At 54.3% G+C, this 16,466-nt stretch overlaps 1 protein-coding gene across 5 annotated transcripts in view; it reads right to left on the reverse strand.

The window, feature by feature from the left end:
* Positions 1-4,849: 4,849 nt before the first annotated feature.
* Slc30a3 (solute carrier family 30 member 3) overlaps positions 4,850-16,466 on the reverse strand; it is a 22,769-nt gene continuing 11,152 nt past the window's right edge. Inside the window, exons 2-9 of one of the 5 annotated variants that reach the window (XM_021162719.2) lie at positions 13,081-13,153; positions 8,699-8,880; positions 8,197-8,343; positions 7,962-8,115; positions 7,254-7,452; positions 6,954-7,059; positions 6,607-6,741; positions 4,850-5,652 (exon numbers count right to left, since the gene is read on the reverse strand). In XM_021162719.2, the coding sequence (XP_021018378.1) occupies positions 5,504-5,652; positions 6,607-6,741; positions 6,954-7,059; positions 7,254-7,452; positions 7,962-8,115; positions 8,197-8,343; positions 8,699-8,828 (1,020 nt within the window). In that variant the 5' untranslated portion in view covers positions 8,829-8,880; positions 13,081-13,153 and the 3' untranslated portion in view covers positions 4,850-5,503. Of the gene's footprint in view, positions 5,653-6,606; positions 6,742-6,953; positions 7,060-7,253; positions 7,453-7,961; positions 8,116-8,196; positions 8,365-8,698; positions 8,881-11,408; positions 11,441-11,888; positions 12,171-13,076; positions 13,154-16,466 lie in introns of those variants that run through there. The other 4 variants (XM_021162721.2, XM_029476986.1, XM_029476988.1 and 1 more) reach the window with 4 other exon arrangements.

Here is a 16,466-nt window from a genome sequence, read left to right on the forward strand (position 1 = left end):
CGCATGCAGGTGGCTCTCTGATTTCATGGCCAGCCTGGTCTACACAGCAAGTTCAGGACAGCCAGGGCCACACAGAGAAACCTTGTCCTGGAAAACAGGACGGGAGGGGGGAGGTGTATGATTGCGGTACTGCGGGCTGGTGTGGTAAGCTGAAGAGGCAGAGGCAGGAGGATCATGAGTTCAAGGCCCCCCTTGGTTCTACCTATAGCAGCTAAGTGACCGTCATACCTCTGATTGCAGCACTTGGGAGATAGGCAGGCAAATCTAAATTTGAGACATAAGGAGTTTGAGGCCAACCAGGGCTACCCAGTGAGACCCTGTCTCACTAAAAACCACCCAGGGACCGGGGAGATGGCCTAGGGATCAAAAGTACTGGCAGCCTTGCAGACTGAATCATTGTACTCTAATGAGGAACGGGAAGGTGTCTGACCTCTTGTGGCCTCCACAGGCACTGCAGGCATGTGGTACACAGTCATACATGAAGGCAAAATACCCACACACATAACACATGCACGCACGCGCACACAGCCCTTTTTTTTTTTTTTTTTGCAACAGGGCCTCATTGTAGTTCTAGGAGTCACAGAGATAATTCCTGCCCCTGCCTCCCTAGTACTTTGATAAGAGGTGTGTGCTACCATACCTGGCATAATAAATAAAAAAGTAATTTTTAAAGATATGGACAAGTCGGAGCGCTGGAGTGGCTGAGTGGTTAATACTCTTACAGAGATCCCGTTTGGCTCCCACATCTAGGCTGGATATCTCACAGCATGCATGTGAGTATGCATAAGCAAAGTATTTGGAGCTGGAGAAACTGTTAGTTGGTTAAGAGCATATAATAGTCTTCCTGAGGTCCAGAGTTTGATTTCCAGCACCCACATCTAAGGGTACTCACAACAGCCTGTAACTGCAGTTTCAAGGGATTGTCCAGGGTTACCCACACATATGTGACATACTTCACCCACCACATAATTAAAAAATAATAAAATCGTGGGCTCAGCAGTTAAAGGCTAGACTTACAACCAAAAGTCTGAGTTTGGCTCCCAGTACCCATGGCTGTCCCCACCCAATAAAAATAATTGTGGTTTGTTGTTGTTGGAAATGGCACAGAGGGTACTGGACAGGTGACTCAGACAGAGCAGTGCTTGCCTTGCAAACAGGACCCAGGTTCAATCCCCAGAGCCCGTGTGTTTGTTATTGATTTTGGTTTTTGAAACAGGGTCTCAGTACACAGCTCTGCATGTCCTGGAACTCACTATGTAAATCAGGATAGCCTTGAACTCACAGAGATCCACCTGCCTTTGCTTTCTGATTAAAGGTGTATGACACTATGTCTGGCTGGAACTGAGATTCCCTCTGGCAGCCCCAGCTGTTGTCATGACACCAGCCACAGGAGGCGCTGCTCTGACAGTCTGGTTCCCTGATGCCAGTGCACCACAGCACTCCCTTCAGCGTAGTGTGTAGTGAATACACATTCCTGAATGGGTACGGCTTTTCTCTCTCTCTCTCTCTCTCTGTGTCTGTCTGTCTGTCTGTCTCTGTCTCGCTCGCTCGCTCGCTCACTTGCTACAGGTATAGATGGTTGTGAGCCACCATGTGTGTGCTGAGAATTTAACTTAGGACCTTTTCATTGCTGAGCCGTTTCTCCAGCCCAGTGGCTACGGCTTTATGAATAGACCATTCTGCACTTTCCCCTGAGCCTGACAGAATGCCCCGCATTGCTGAGTCTTGGCCCGTGGCTCTCGTACGGATGGAGTCAGGCTCCAGCTTCCCGATGAGAAGGGGTCTCTGCCCTGGTGTCTCTGGCCCACTCTGTCTAGCACAAGCCTCTAAGACCCAACAGCCTCAGCTACCGTTGGTCTCCAGCCGCTTCTGAAGAATCCCAGCCGCACTTTCACAAGACAAGCCCCACTCCCTGCCTATCCCTCCTCATCCTTGCTAGGCTTCAGTTCTTCTGGTCCCTCTCTGGCAAGCAGGCCCCCTCCTCCCCACCCAGTCACTCAGCCGCTAGAGGTGCCAGGCCTTTGATGGACGGATGGGTCCTCCCTCCCCTGCCTTGTGTTCCTTCCAGCTCTTCCCACCCACCCCCACTTTAGCTCCCTCAATTCACCTCTCCCCGACCCCATATTTTATCGTCAGAGAAGGGTACCTGGAGGAAGGGACTTCCAGATAAGCAAATGGGCTGGGGATAATAGGAAGGCTGATGGCTATGCTGCAGATAAGGGCTTTCTCTTTCTCGGCTCCCTTGGGAGGAAGCACCAATGAGGAGTGGAAAATGCTCCCACTGGCTTCTTGGGCTGGCCCTGCTCCTCTATCTACGACACAGCCTGTGACAGAAGACAGAAAGGCAGAGGAAACAGGGCCCTACCGCCCTGCAGCCAAAACAAACTTTAAATCTCAACTCTGACAGCTCAGCCTCAGTTTCCCTCTCACTTCAGTCCTCTGCTGAGTTGGTCCCTGTCTCTGCCACAGTGCCTGGTGACTTTACTCCTCTCTCTGCTTCCTGGGCTTTACCCTAAAGCTAGTGCCTTTTTGTGCATCCCCTCCACATACCAGACATGCTTGCACCCATGGTGTCAGGGAACCCTTATGTCACCACTGGGTAGGTTGAAATCCAGGGAGGCAGTGACCAGAATTTGCAGAGCTGGCCCCAGAGCCCCAGGTCTGGAAGCAGCAGTATGCTGGAACAGAGAGTGCTTCAAGGGTCTGGGGTAGGACGGTGGGGGGGGGGGGGGGGGGGGGGGGGGGGCTAGCCTGTGTTCCTGCCCTGTCACAGAAAGGCAGAGGTCACAGGCAGGTGACCACAGTGAATCCTTTCAGATCATCTTGTGGGGTATAGGCTGATAGCCAGTCTGGAAGCATGGTCTCTTTGTGTCCCAAGTACTCAGCTCCCTCCCCTGACACGGGCATCTTGGTGGCAGATTAAAGCTATTCAGAGGGTGATCATCCCCACGTCCTCCCTGCCCACCACTCCTCTCCATTCCCCCACTCGTCCCCACCCCCATGCTGTCACTTGGGGCCTGTAATCAGTGAGACGGAAAATGAGAAAGTGTCAGGAGGTAGCAAAGCATGGCGAGCAGCTGGGGCAGCCCCTGCTGCCTGCCTGAGTGGGTGGACCCCAGCCCTTCACCCCCTAGCCATTGCTGCCATCCGCTAAGTGCCTAGCCTGACCAGGCTCCCAGCTGGATGTCAGTGAGGGAGCCTACTGTCAACGTGTCCAAAAGCCTCATCTTGAGAATGTCATGAAATCGTGTGCTGCTGGGGGGTGGGGGGGCGTGGGGGGGGAAGACGGGGGAATGTGTCCAGGATGCGCCGTGGTAATCAAAGCCACTGACACCCCAGAGCCCACTTACATTATATAGATATTAGCATGCACTTAGGAAGTGGAGGCTGGGCAGCAGTTACTTATGGGCGTGAGTACAGAACACACTTACCTCCCTTTTGTTGTACCCCAACAGGATATATTGCTTTTATGACTAAAAAGTAATTTTAGGATAAAGGATTCCCATTATGGGGAGGAAGGGTCGCAGAACCGTGAATGGGCCAATGACTATGACCAGGCCCTGGCCTTTGTACTGGAACTCTATCAGCCCAGGGAGGAAGGTCCAGCTACCTCCTGCTGCTCCAAGCACAGGCCTAAAGCCAGAGCCGAGCTCTTGGGAAACAGAGACAGGAGGGTTGAAGGTATAAGGTTAGCTGCACAAGTGAAAGCCAGAGAGAGAGACATGAGAGCACATTGGGGATGTAGCTCAGTTGTTAAAGGATTCTTGTCTCACATACAGGAAGCCCTGGTTTTGATTCCTACTTTGTACCTCATAAAAAACAGCAGCAGCTGCCAGGTGGTGGCACACACCTTTAATCCCAGCACTTGGGAGGCAGAGGCAGGCGGATCTCTGAGTTTGAGGCCAGCCTGGTGTACAGAGTGAGTTCCAGGACAGCCAGGGCTACACAGAGAAACCCTGTCTCGGAAAACAAACAAACAAACAAAGAGTTTAAGATTATCCTGGGCAACACAGCAAGTTGAATGCAGCCTGGTCTACATGCGACTCTGTTTTTAAAAAGAGACAGGTGGGGGCTGGTGGCATGACTCAGCAGTTAAGAGCACTGACTGCTCTTCCAAAGGTCCTTGAGTTCAAATCCCAGCAACCACATGGTGGCTCACAACCATCTGTAATGGGATCTGACGCCCTCTTCTGGTGTGTCTGAAGACAGCTACAGTGTACTTACACATAAATAACTCTTTGAGAGGAGGGGGGGGGGCCCACAGGCCTTTAATTCCAGCACTCAAGAGGCAGAGGCAAATTCTGGGACAGCCAGGGCTACAGAGAAGCCCTGACTTGAAAGAGAAGAAGAGGAGAGAGAGAGGAGAGGAAATGGAGAGGAAGAGGAGAGGGAGAGGAGAGGAGAAGAATCGGATGAAGTATATGTTTTAAGATAGGAAAATAAATGTTTAAAAATAAAAGCCTGATATTCATGCTTCACGCCCAGCTCACACCTGGACAAAGGTCTTGCTGCCTTTCCAGGCCCTGCTGGCACAGTACAAGTACCAAGCCCACATCAGTCCTGTAGCCCCTTTCGCCAGAGGGGCAGGTACCCACCAACGGGGATGTTCCCTGGCCTGCTGGAGGGTTTAAGTAGGAATGGCTCTCCTGGATCACCTCCTGCACTCCTGCTCTCCTCACACAGGGACTTCTCTGAGTCAAGAGCCACGGCTAGAAAACCTGGGGACAGCTGGTGGCTTTTAGCCCCTGTCTGAATCTATCTGTGGACAGGGACAGAGGACAAGGGCAAAGGGTCAGAAGGGCTGTGGCGTCACTGTGGATCCCACCTCTGAGGAATTGGACTGCAGAAATACAGTTAGATCCAAGTTTTTATTTGTGGAGCTGCAGTGGAGTCCTCCCTCTCCCTTGGGGAAAGCTGAGGACACAGCACCGACACAGGGATGGACAGACAGATCCCATATGGACACACAGGTGGAGCAGCCTCACAGACCAGCACAGCTACACAGGCATAGGGACACACAGGCCACAGCACCAAAGAACACACATTCACAACAGACAAAACCACAGGACTAGGGCACACAAACAAAGTGCAGGCTTTGGGGCCGCTGCATAGACAGAGCAAGGGTCACATGGGGAGGGGGGCCCCTGATGACCTCCCCAGGCACAGGCACACACAAACAGCATACAGACAGGCAGATGTCCCCAGCTAGCCAGCCACAGGGACATATGAATCATAGAGGGACAAGCATGACTCTCCATGTGGAGCACGGATGGCAGGGCTTCCACAAGCCCCACACCCCTGAACTGCTTACAGCTATTCAATCTGAGCCTCCCCTCCCCCCATTGCCTTCATATACACTTTGGTCTTGGCCACCAGAGCACGGGCTAGGGCATTTGGCAGGTGGAAGATGGAGAGAGAGAGGTCCCTTCTGATCTGGGAGGCAGGTGCTGAGAGTCCAGGCACGAGCCTGGGCCTGGCAGTGGGGTGAGGGTGCGGCTGAGGCTCAGGCTTGGGAGGGCTCCTGGCAGCGCAGACACTGGGCCATCTCAGGCTGGTATTGCTCCACCTGCAGGGTGCAGCTGGAGAATCCAAACCGGGAATAGAGCCTGGATGAGGCTTCAGCCAGGACAGCTTCAGGGTCAGCCGTGGAGTCTGTGGAAGGTTGATAAGAGGCAGCTCAGTCCTCGGGGAGTCCCACACAGCCAAGGGCTGTAATAAGGAGTGAAGGGGCCGGGCCCCAGCACAGCAAACCCCCAAAGGCCCGAATATGGCATTATATGAACAGCACAAAATTGTCAAGAAAACATGAGACTCATTCCAATGGGCCATGCTAACACACTCAGTTGTGCCCTACCACCTCTTCCTTTTTGCCTTTGAGCATCGGTGGATGGCTAGATATTTCAGCAGCCTGCCAGTGTCCTCCCAGGACAAATGTCAAGTACTCTGCCTTACTGTCCCTCTTGAGTTACCATCCAACATCCCACAAGTTATGATATTTTTGGCATCCAAATTGCATGCCTCTGATTGCTTCTTGCATCTGGGAGAAACTCAAAAAACCCTTTGTCAGCTCGTGAGTCACTGTGTATGTGTCTTAATAGTTGAATCATAATGTAGATATCATTTATATTCAGCTTTTTTTCTCAAGCATTACACTACACAACATTTCCTGTAGCTGCCATACAGGCTTCATGATCACCACTTTAAACAGCAATGTGATAGCCCTACTGAGTAGAGCTGCCACAAGTCACCAAACTAGGTCCTGGAGGTGATGGTTTTAGAGGTGCTGTCCCCATGCTGTTTCAGAGGCCTGGATGCCCAAGCCTTCTTGTCTTCAGAATGTATGTATGCAGGTGCCAGAGAGAGAAGGAGAGGGAGAGACAGAGACAGAGACAGAGACAGAGAGAGATCAAGAAAACCAAAACAGGCAAAGTATGTCACAAGTGCAATCCCAGCAACTCAGGAGGCTGAGGCACAAGGACCCGGGCAGCCTGGACACACATTAGACTCAGACTCAACCAACCAACACCTCAGTATTCCAGGCTGCCCAGCCGTGGAAGCGGAGGGACTGGTTCTGAGAAGGTGCTGGCTGGGTTAATGCTCACTCACCAATAGCCAGGTGTGCAGAGGCAACGTGGTAAGTAAGCGTCAGGGCCCACAGATGGAGATCATGGGTCGCTCGGACTCCCGGCACTGACAACAAGGTGTCCCTTACGGGTTCAAATTCCACACTCCGAGGGGCGCCTGCAAGCAACACCGCCATGTTCCTGCCATGGCCTGCCTGTTCAGGAACAGCTCCACCGGGTCCGCTGTCCTCAGTCCCTTTCTCACCCACCCCGTGAGCCTGGGGCTTCTTTCTGGCAATAGGTCCCAAGAGTCAGCCTCCTCCCAGTGTTTTAGAGAAGGGGTGGGAGCTGAGGGAGACCCGGGGAGGGAAGCTTCGGTGCTGAATTCACCTTCCATGAGGACAAGGAGAACATCTCGAAGCGTAGGAGCTGTGGACCCAAGGGCACAGATGGAGAAGAGGAAGGTGCTGATGGGGTCAGCTACCTTGTACTGAGGCTGGAGAGACAAAGAAGCCGTGATGGCTCAGAGGAGGCTCACACCTGAAGGCACCCTGGGACTCTTGCAGAGGGGAAAGGAGACACACCCCAAAGCTGGGAGAGGCCCTGGAAGTGGATAAGGGAGGCAGCGGGGTACCAGGAGGGAGGGGATGCACATAGGGGAGGGAGACAGAGATGCCACCATTACAGTACCTTGAAGTAGATGAGGATCGAGGCAGCCAGGACCCCAAGGCTCTGAAGGAGATCTCCCAGCACATGCACAAAGGCAGCCCGGACACTCGTGTTTCCCAGGGACATTGGATATCCATGCCCCTCCTCTAGAGGTGCATACTCTGCACCCGTAGATCCATGGCTGTGGGGGGCTCCAGTCTGGTGCAGCACAAAGGCCATTCTGAAGGAGGAGAGCGGTTCAGGCAGACGGCCTGTTCTTGGCCCCACTCACCTCCCCATACAGTACCCACCTCTACCTCTTTCCCATCCCAGAAAGAAAATAGCATTACCTGACAGAGAAAAGTTATGCTGTCAGGAATAAAAGATACTGGACATAGGGCCAGAGGTGGGGATGCATGTCTGGCCCTACTATTTAAACTGTCACTTGACTCCCTGGTCGTATCTTCTACATTAACAGGTACTAGGAGACTAGCACCCAGGAATTGAGAGACTTAAGTTTAAGACCATACTAGTAAAAGTACCTGAGCAGGGCTAGCATTCAGGAGGCCCTCAACAGACATCTCCTGGCCAAACTGTCTCTCTCCCACTCCCTTTCAGGCATATCCAATGACGACAACAGAACACACTCGGGCACACACACACACACACACACACACAAGCTCTGCCATCCTATTAGACGACCCTCTCACCCTGGACCCTACATGGTGCCCTCTCCACACTCGGACCTACAGCAGATTGGCACAGACAGCGATGCTGGCAGTCAGGAGCATGGCACCCGCCTCAATGTGATAGTCACTATGAAGCAGGCGGAGGAAGGCCAGGTACAGGAGGATGCCAGTGACTATCCAGAGGGAGACCACAGAGGCCAAAGCTCCCAGAGTCTCTGCAGAGGACACAAGCAATCAGATCAGGGCCCTAAGGCACTGGCAGAGCCAGAGGGGCACCAAATCATACAAGGGCTTACCTGAGCGGTGCCAGCCAAAGGTCATGGTGCGGGTGGCTGGCCGAGTGGAAAGCCAGAGGGAAAAGAGGCTGGCCATCATGCTGCCTATGTCTGCCAGCAAGTGGGCGGCATCAGTCATGATGGCCAAGCTGTGTGCTAAATACCCACCTGCAAGGGGAAATGTATAGCCTGGTTCCAGGAAACAGGCAGTTCGAATGCGTAGGTATGAAAAAGAAGGAGGGGACACAAACTAGCTACGGTTCTCTCACAGGTATTGTTTCTAGTCTCTCCATAACAATAGACTTGATTTTCATAACAGGAGGCTGGTTATTAAGGGCTACTTTATATGGGGCTTGGCCGAGCTGTGCCACATGCTCCTTCCCGGGAAGGAGCCGTGCCCACCCTTCTAGATGCTCCCTGTCTTTCTCTTCCTTGCTTCTCTATCCAGGAAACCAAGGGTTCTTGGTGGAGAGTGGCCTAGGAAGTACGGAATATGGGACTGGACGGGTGTCCCCCAACTTACCAACCACCTCCCCGGCCATGAAGATGAAGCACACAGCGCAGGCGGCATACAGCTGCCTCCGGGCTTGCACCCTCTCTGGAGAGAGGCCTGACTGAGGCATGGGGTCCTTGTGGCAGTGGTGGAAGGCCATCCCCTCAAGCTTGGGCTCCTCAGGCAGGGGCTCTGAGGGCTCTGTGAAAAGACTGAGGCAGGCAACACGTTCACCCGGGAGCCTGACCTGGTCACTCGCAGTGCCTGCCTCAGCAGATGCGCTCATCTCTGCCCCTTTGCTAGACCCATTATGCCCAAAGCTTTGCAGGCATGCGAAGCTCTACTGAACAGCCAGACCCAGCCTCTCTCCTCCCACACACAAGGCCACAGAATTCAGTATCTGCAAAGTATGTTACAGCAGTGTGGTCTAATGTTTTAACAAATGAAGGTGAAATGTGAGGCTCATTGGGGAAAAGAAGTGGTAGGGGCACACAGCTGGCAGGTGAGGGAGCTGAGACTAGACACTGACAAACATCTATGTAGAGGCGGCTCAGGATTGCAGAGCGAGCGAGCGAGTGAGCGAGCGAGTGGATGCTCTTCTTGGGTGATGAGGGTTCTTAGTGAGTGGGACACACATGGACTCAACACAGTGGTACACTGCATAAGACAGATGTTGCTCCCTGGGGAATTCCGGCATTCTCAAGTGAGTTCTAGTGGGGAGATGGCAGGAACCACAGAAGGGCCTGGAGAAATGTGGAGGACTGAGACAGAGACGGGTCCAAGTGCCAGAGAAACACGGAAGAAATCTGGTACGAGAACAGGGCACAGGCAAGCAGTCTTGCTCCAGTGCCTCAGTCCCCAAACTGTCTGTCTCTTCCTCTCAAGACAGGAGATGCAAGTGAGGTCCTTTGAAAGGAACACTGGATTTAGAGTCCTGCCCAGGTTACCTGGGGCCCAGTCAGCCCACACATCCCTTGACAATAGTGATGGGCCTTACTCAGGAATGTCACAGGCAGGGCTCAAACTGACTGTTTGGGTTTATTCTAGCCCAGTTCTCTCTCCCTGAACCTCTGCAAGGAAAGAGCAGAAAGAATAAAGGTCCTTGGCACAGAAGACAGGCCTGAAAGACAGGAGGAATAAGGACCCCTGAGGGAAGGGATAGCTCTAGAGTAGATAGATCCCACAGCAAAAGGGAAGGGGCCCTGGGAACCATCTGGCTGAAGAGAACGCTGTGGAAGGGATGAACCCAGGTTGGGAATATCCAGCGGTTATCGGGGATACTCTAGATGGGGGGAGGTAGGTTCACTTCCCCAGTGGAAAGCCCTTTCCCAGACAGAGAGTGAGTGCACATGACTCAGGTGCTCCCAGATGACACAGGGAGGCCACAGTGGCTTCAGAGCCCATCTCTGTTCCATGAGCTATGCCACCTACTATGCAAACAAGGAGCCCAGTCTAGTGGGACATAACTGTATGACTTCTACCAGGGAGAAGCTGGGGCGGGGTGGGGCTGGGGGTCTGAACAAATCACTGTAGGGCACAGGGGAGGGAGGAACCTAATATAATGGGGATGAACAGGGAGGGCATCCAAGGAAGACAGAAGCCCTAGAAGCCACTCCTGACAGGTGGGATTGTGATGTCAAGGTTTGCAGCTTGGCGTTTAAGCAGGGTGCTGGGTGAAGGGCTGAAGCAAAGGGCTCAAAGGATGGAAAGAACAGAACCCCTCATTGGCAGAGCAAATATCTTCATGTTGAAATGACCTTGATGGTGGATTGGGAGAAAGAGGACACAGAAGTGTCAAGCCGCTCTGCCAGGCACTATCATAGGAGGGTCAGGTAAACAGGCCGAGCCTACGAAAATCCTGCAGGGTTTGGTGACTAATGGTCATATGAAGGCGGAAATGGCCCAGGAGATCAGGATGCAGTGTCAGGAACCATGCTGGGCAGTCTGGGGGCTGTGGTAAGTCACCTTCCTCGGGCTTGTAAGGTGCAACGCAGCAAGCCATCAATGTAGCTGCCCATCAACAGGCTGCCTCCTTTTGTTCGGCATCAAGTGGGCACTAAAGGGCCTCTCTGCTGGGGTGTGGAGGTGTGACTACGTTTTGTCCAGGGCTAGCGGCTGTTTCTTTCCCTAGCTTTCTGAAATTCCCCGACAAACATGAAAACGATATCTAGCGTGGGGGAAACAGTGAGGCCTCGGGTATCCCTTGGGCGAGTAAGAGAGGTTGATGCCAAGTCAAAGGCTACAGGAATAGATGCCAGGGACACAGCTGGAGCCCCACAAGCTGCCCACCACTATAGTTGCCTGCAGCCCTTCTCTGCTCCCCCATTCCCCACCCACTCAGGTTTAAGGTCCCCTCCCAAGGAAAGAATTGGTGACACAGAAGACCACATCAGAGACAAAAGAAGACTGGGGAGGGAGAATAGAAAGAATGAAAGAACAGAAGGGGGGAAAAAAAGCCTGAGACCCTGTCAAATCTCAGAGACAAACAGACAGTCTCTTTCAAGACAAAATGGCCAGAGGAGGTGGCCAGGGAGGGCCTGTCGCGGTGGCCACCCGGAGATGGCAGGGCAGACGGAGCCAGCGACGAGCGGCGAGCGGCGGGAGGCCCGCAGGGTGCGGGGGAGGTTCTGCTGCCGCCCCCGGCCCGCTGTCCCGGCCGCTCCGCGCCTCATCTCACACCTCGCCGCCCCCGGCCCCGTCTGTGCGGAGCCGGGAATACCCCCCGCCGCCCATCCCGCACCTGCTCCTTCCTCGCCGCCCCCTCGCTCCTTGCGGCTGCCCGCTGAGCCCGGGCGGATCCCCAGGGCCGGAACCCACAACTGGCCGCTGCTGGATGGGGCGCCCTGAAACCGGGGTACGGAGAGAAGGGTCCGGGGCCTAAAGCTGGGATTCCGATGCCCGGAGGCGAGGCGCACGGAGCAATGCGGACATCCCCGCACCTGGCCCGCTCGGTCCGACGGAGCGGCGGAGGCGGCGCAGGGGTCAGGAGGCTGAGGGCGCCGCGGCAGGGGACTTGCTTTGCCGGGCCAGGAGAACTTGGGGTGTCGCGGCAGAGGTGGGGAGTGGGGCTGTCTGCGGCCGGCAGATCGGCGTCGCGAAGTTGGGGGGCCGCGGGGAGCTGGGGAGGCGGGCCGGGCCCGCGCCATGGGAGACAACGAAATGGACCGATGGCATCAGTCTGGCGCCCCCCGGGCTGAGGGCCAGCCCAGGTCTGTCCTACCTCTTCAATCGCAGGCCGCCGCCGGCGCTGCTGCGGTCTCGGGCACTCACTAGGCGGGTGGTCTCCGAGCCTCCGGTGGCCGGAGAAGGCTCCATGTCCCCACTGCCCGGACCGTCTAGGCCGCACAGAGGGGGAGAGGCGTGGCAGGCCTTGCGCCAAATCCGAGCGGTCCAAGGACCACTCGGACTCCCCGCTGGGCCACCAGTGTGGAGGGAACTGCGGCGACTGTGGCGCTCGGAGTCCGAACTGCAGAGCCCGCGGCCGCGGGAGCCCCGCCCCAAGTAGGGCGAGCTCCCCAAACCCCGCCTCCAGGCTCCCCAGTCTCAATCTCCCACGCCTAAAACCCGCCTCCAGGACCCGCCCCCAAATCCAAAGTCCATTCCCCCCCACCCCGCGCCAAATTGTGAGATGGGGTGGGGTGGAGGTTATAGTGGTGGTGAACCGGCACAGCGTCCTCTCCCCAAGTCCCCCCCCACCAGTTCCCAGACTGGCTCTTCACACCTAGGGACCCCTCTGACATCAAACTTTTTGAAGGAACACTGCCCTATGCATGCCGGCTTAGTGACGTTGCCCCACCGCCCAATCATTCTGTTGCTCTGGCCCCCACAAGGAGGTAGAAACAGGTGCCAAATCGATCTGGAGAAAAACAGAGAGAATCTGGGGTGAGCAGTGACATATTCCCAAACAACTCTAAGGACTCCAGCCAGCAATCCCACTGTGGAGGCTCTGGAATAGGAATGCATGAGCAAAATCTGCTGCCAAGCACTGTACCGCTAATTATCATATGTGTGTGTGTGTGTGTGTGTGTGTATGTGTTTTCAGGGACTTTTGGTAACAAAAACCTTCATGATGTCCTTCAACCCATATATTATCCTTACTTTCCAGACGAGTAAGCTAAGTCCCAGAAGCATACAATGCCACGTGACCTGGAGCAGATGCCCCATCCTTTCCCCCACCTGAGAGTCCGATTAGCGCCGGGCTAACAGTTGAAGAGCCTGGGTTACCTAACCTCCTCATAAGGAGGTTCGGGCGGCCGGAGGTGCTCTGTCACCTCTCGAGGGTCCACGGTCACTGTTTATCGAGGGACGCTGCTTGTTCGATTTGTCAGCAGGTAACTCCTTCCTTACCTACTTAACTGTAACGCGGTGCTCGTTTGGGGAAAGACAACGGCCCAGAGAAAGGACTCACTTACAAGCCGTCGGTGGCCAAGGCTGAAGTCGAAACTTTAAATGCTCAGTGCTCTCTACTCCTCGCACCTGCCGCCACTGTAGGATGAAAGGAGAGGAGAATTGGATTGTACACTTTCAGCTGTGACAGTCTGTGAAGAGGAGGGGCGGTGGGAGGAGGGGAGAGAGCAAGGACGGAAAGAGCGCTTTGGGGGGTGGGGGTAGTGAACCCAGGCAAAAAACCCACCAACCGCATCCTTTGGAACACACTGAGCCTTCTGAATTTAAGGCCCTGATTGAATACCTGCCCTCAGCATGGTCGTTCCAAACAAGGAGATCGTGTGTGCATTTCCAAAAGGCAAACCAAACAAAACACAAATGAGAAAGTCAAAGACACAGCGAGCGCGCCACACAGTGTCTGGAAGTGATGGGGTTAAGGCGGGAGAGCTTCGCGGAGGAGGTGAGGCTTAAAACGGGCAGGCTGTTCCGGCAGGGGAGAGTGCGGCTAGGTTCGCGCCAGATTTGCGGGCGGCGTGCGCAAAGGGATGGTGGTATTGAGCGGAGAAGCAGAGCAGAAAATCCAGCCTGCACGTCCTAGGCGCGGGCCTACGCCCACGCGCGCCTGAGGCCACTGTCCACCTTCCCTGTGCGACGGTGTCTGGACCAATGGGGGCGCTCTCCTTTTAACCTCTGCAATGGTCTTGAGGGCCTCAGCTTGCGTCTCAGGAGGACAAACTGAGGAGAGCCACCAAGCAAGGTCACCTTGTTGGCTCACGTCAGAGCCAAGGTGGAAATTATGTCCCTGTCCAGCTAAGCCAGCGAGCACACCATGCCGAGCGCCGTCGGTTTTCTAAATTCGCTGCTTGCCCTGGAGCCCCCCTGATTCCAATCGCGCTGGTGCTGGAGTGGCCAAAGAGCAAGATGCTGCACTTCAGATATGGCTATACTAGCCTCGCCCCCAGCGGCCCGGGCGAGCTCCAGAATGGGGAACCGATTTAGACACGCCTCGGTCGATGACGACAACAGGGAACAAGACAACAATGGCTTCCTCTGGGGATTTCCCTTCCTGGGCAGCCCGTAGCGCGCGCAGAGCATCCCGGACTGCCCTGGAGGGGGCGCGGATATTGGCACGTGCCGGACCCGCCACCGGGTGGGAAGCCAGCAGGCCTGGAAATGAAAGGAACGTCGAGGCGGATGGATGACAGCCTCATTGTGTATCTGGCTGCCGAATGCACCGCCTCCAGAGCCAGCCGGGGGAAGACCTACAGTTGCCTTCGCTTGGGAAGCTACCTAAGAAAAGCTTGGCAGTAAACCCCTTGTTTGTGCCTGTTTCTCTGGGAGCCACCAAGAGGCCCTACCGGAATTTTGCACAGGGTCTGTATGGATCACAGACATGGGGGATCGTGCTGTACTTGGAGATGATGTTGGAAGGTCAGCCTAAGGCTGGTGTCCCTTAATGGAACTGTCAAGTTTGGTCAACATGCCTCCTACCTACCCCGTCCACTGCCACTCTATCTGGGGAATCACCTGATGGGTGAGGCAGACATGCTCCCTCTCCTAATAATTTCTAGAGAGTTCTCTTCTATGGTCGTTTGTTAAAGCAGTGCAATACTGATTCACGGACATGTCCAGCTACCTGCCCTGCTGTGCCCTCTCTAGCAATCTTCCCTAAGGTGACTCGTTCATTTCTTAGTCCCAAAAGCTCGAGTGATGCAGGAAGCTCTAGATATCCCCAGGAGGACAATTCAGGGCCAGATTCCAGAGGGCCTCCGTCAGAACAGACTAGAAACTGCAGGGTATCCAGGTTAAAAGTCCACCCTGGACCAGCTCCCATCGGGAGTGGAAGTATTGAAGTCAGGATTAAAGCTGGGCTCAGGCAAAATTTGCAATCTAAGCATGCTGTGCCCCAGCGCCCCACTAGTGACTGCCACATGGTCCTCAATTAAGCCATTCCGAACAGGAGAAGTGGGCTGAGGCTGCAGCAACAGAGGAGGCGGGCTCATAGTTGGTAATAAAGAGGATGACAAGAGCCTGCAATTTAAATCTCCCCTGCCCCAGGGAGCCTTCCCTGGCTCTTAACTAGGTCAGGTCTCACATGAAACACCCTCCTTCCTGTATCTACTGATGTCGGGACATACACCACCCTGAACGGTAACTGTCATTTAACAACTGTTTGATTCTTCACCTGGCTCCAGGGATTTTTTTTTTCCCTACTTCGCTGCCAGCCTATTTTCTCTCCTTGTTGCCCCTTGTCTTCTCCATCTTTTAATGATGGATAAGCCCAGAACTTGGCAATCACTCCTATGGTGCTATCCTGTGGCCTTAAGCCTTTAAATAGTACCGAGTAACAACAGACAGCCATGGCCATGGAGGCCAGATGTGGGATGCTGAGGAACCATCATCTTATTCTATTTTATGTTTGAAATTTATTTTAAATGAATCCAAGTAAATGGCATCTACGGATGATGGTTCCCTCCAAACTCCCTCCCCGGTGTCATCTTGATGTCTCAAGTGTCTTGCAAGGGGTGCCTCGGGTTTTATAAAGTTAAAAACTGTGATGGTTGGTTTATGCTCAGCCCAGGAAGTGGCACTATTAGAAAGTGTGGTCCTGTTGGAGTAGGTGTGTCACTGTGGGTGTGGGCTTGAAGCCCCTCATCCTAGCTGCCTGGAAGCCAGTATTCTGCTAGCAGCTTTCAGATGAAGATGTAGAACTCTCAGCTCCTCCTGCACCATGCCTGCCTGGATGCTGCCATGCTCCTGCCTTGATGGTAATGGACTGAATCTCTGAACCTGTAAGTTAGCCCCAATTAAATGTTGTCCTTATAAGAGTTGCCTTGGTCATGGTGTCTGTTCACAGAAGTAAAACCCTATCTAAGACAAAATCTGAGCTCCTGATTGCTACCTAACCCCAACTCTCTTCTCCCTGCAGTGCCCCAGTGGCAGACTACACCACCACCATCCTCCATTTACTCAGACCACAAACCTGGCAGCCACCCTGTCAGAGCTAACCTGCCAGCACAGCCTGCTCCCTCCACGCCTGACCTGCCCTCCCAGGGGCTGCCTTCACCTCTCAGTGACCCCCTCATTGCTGCTCCTCTTCTTACCCTTATTCCCAGTCAGGTAGCTAGGCAGCAAAGGTCAGATTTATTCAAATTCTCCCCCCACCCATCCTCCTTCCCAAAACACTCTGTGTAGCCCTGGCTAGCCTTGATTTGCAGACCAGGCTGTCTTTAAACTCTAAGACGCATCTCCTCTACCTCCCAAATTCTGGGATTAAGGGTGTGCATCACCACCGCCCAGCTAGTTGCGCGTGCGCACACGCGTGCGCGTTCTCTCTCTCTCTCTCTCTCTCTCTCTCTCTCTCTCTCTCTCTCTCTCCCTCGCTCCCTCCCTCCCTCCCTCTCTCCCTGTC

Source organism: Mus caroli, chromosome 5, assembly GCF_900094665.2.
Source record: "Mus caroli chromosome 5, CAROLI_EIJ_v1.1, whole genome shotgun sequence".
NCBI lineage: Eukaryota > Metazoa > Chordata > Mammalia > Rodentia > Muridae > Mus > Mus caroli.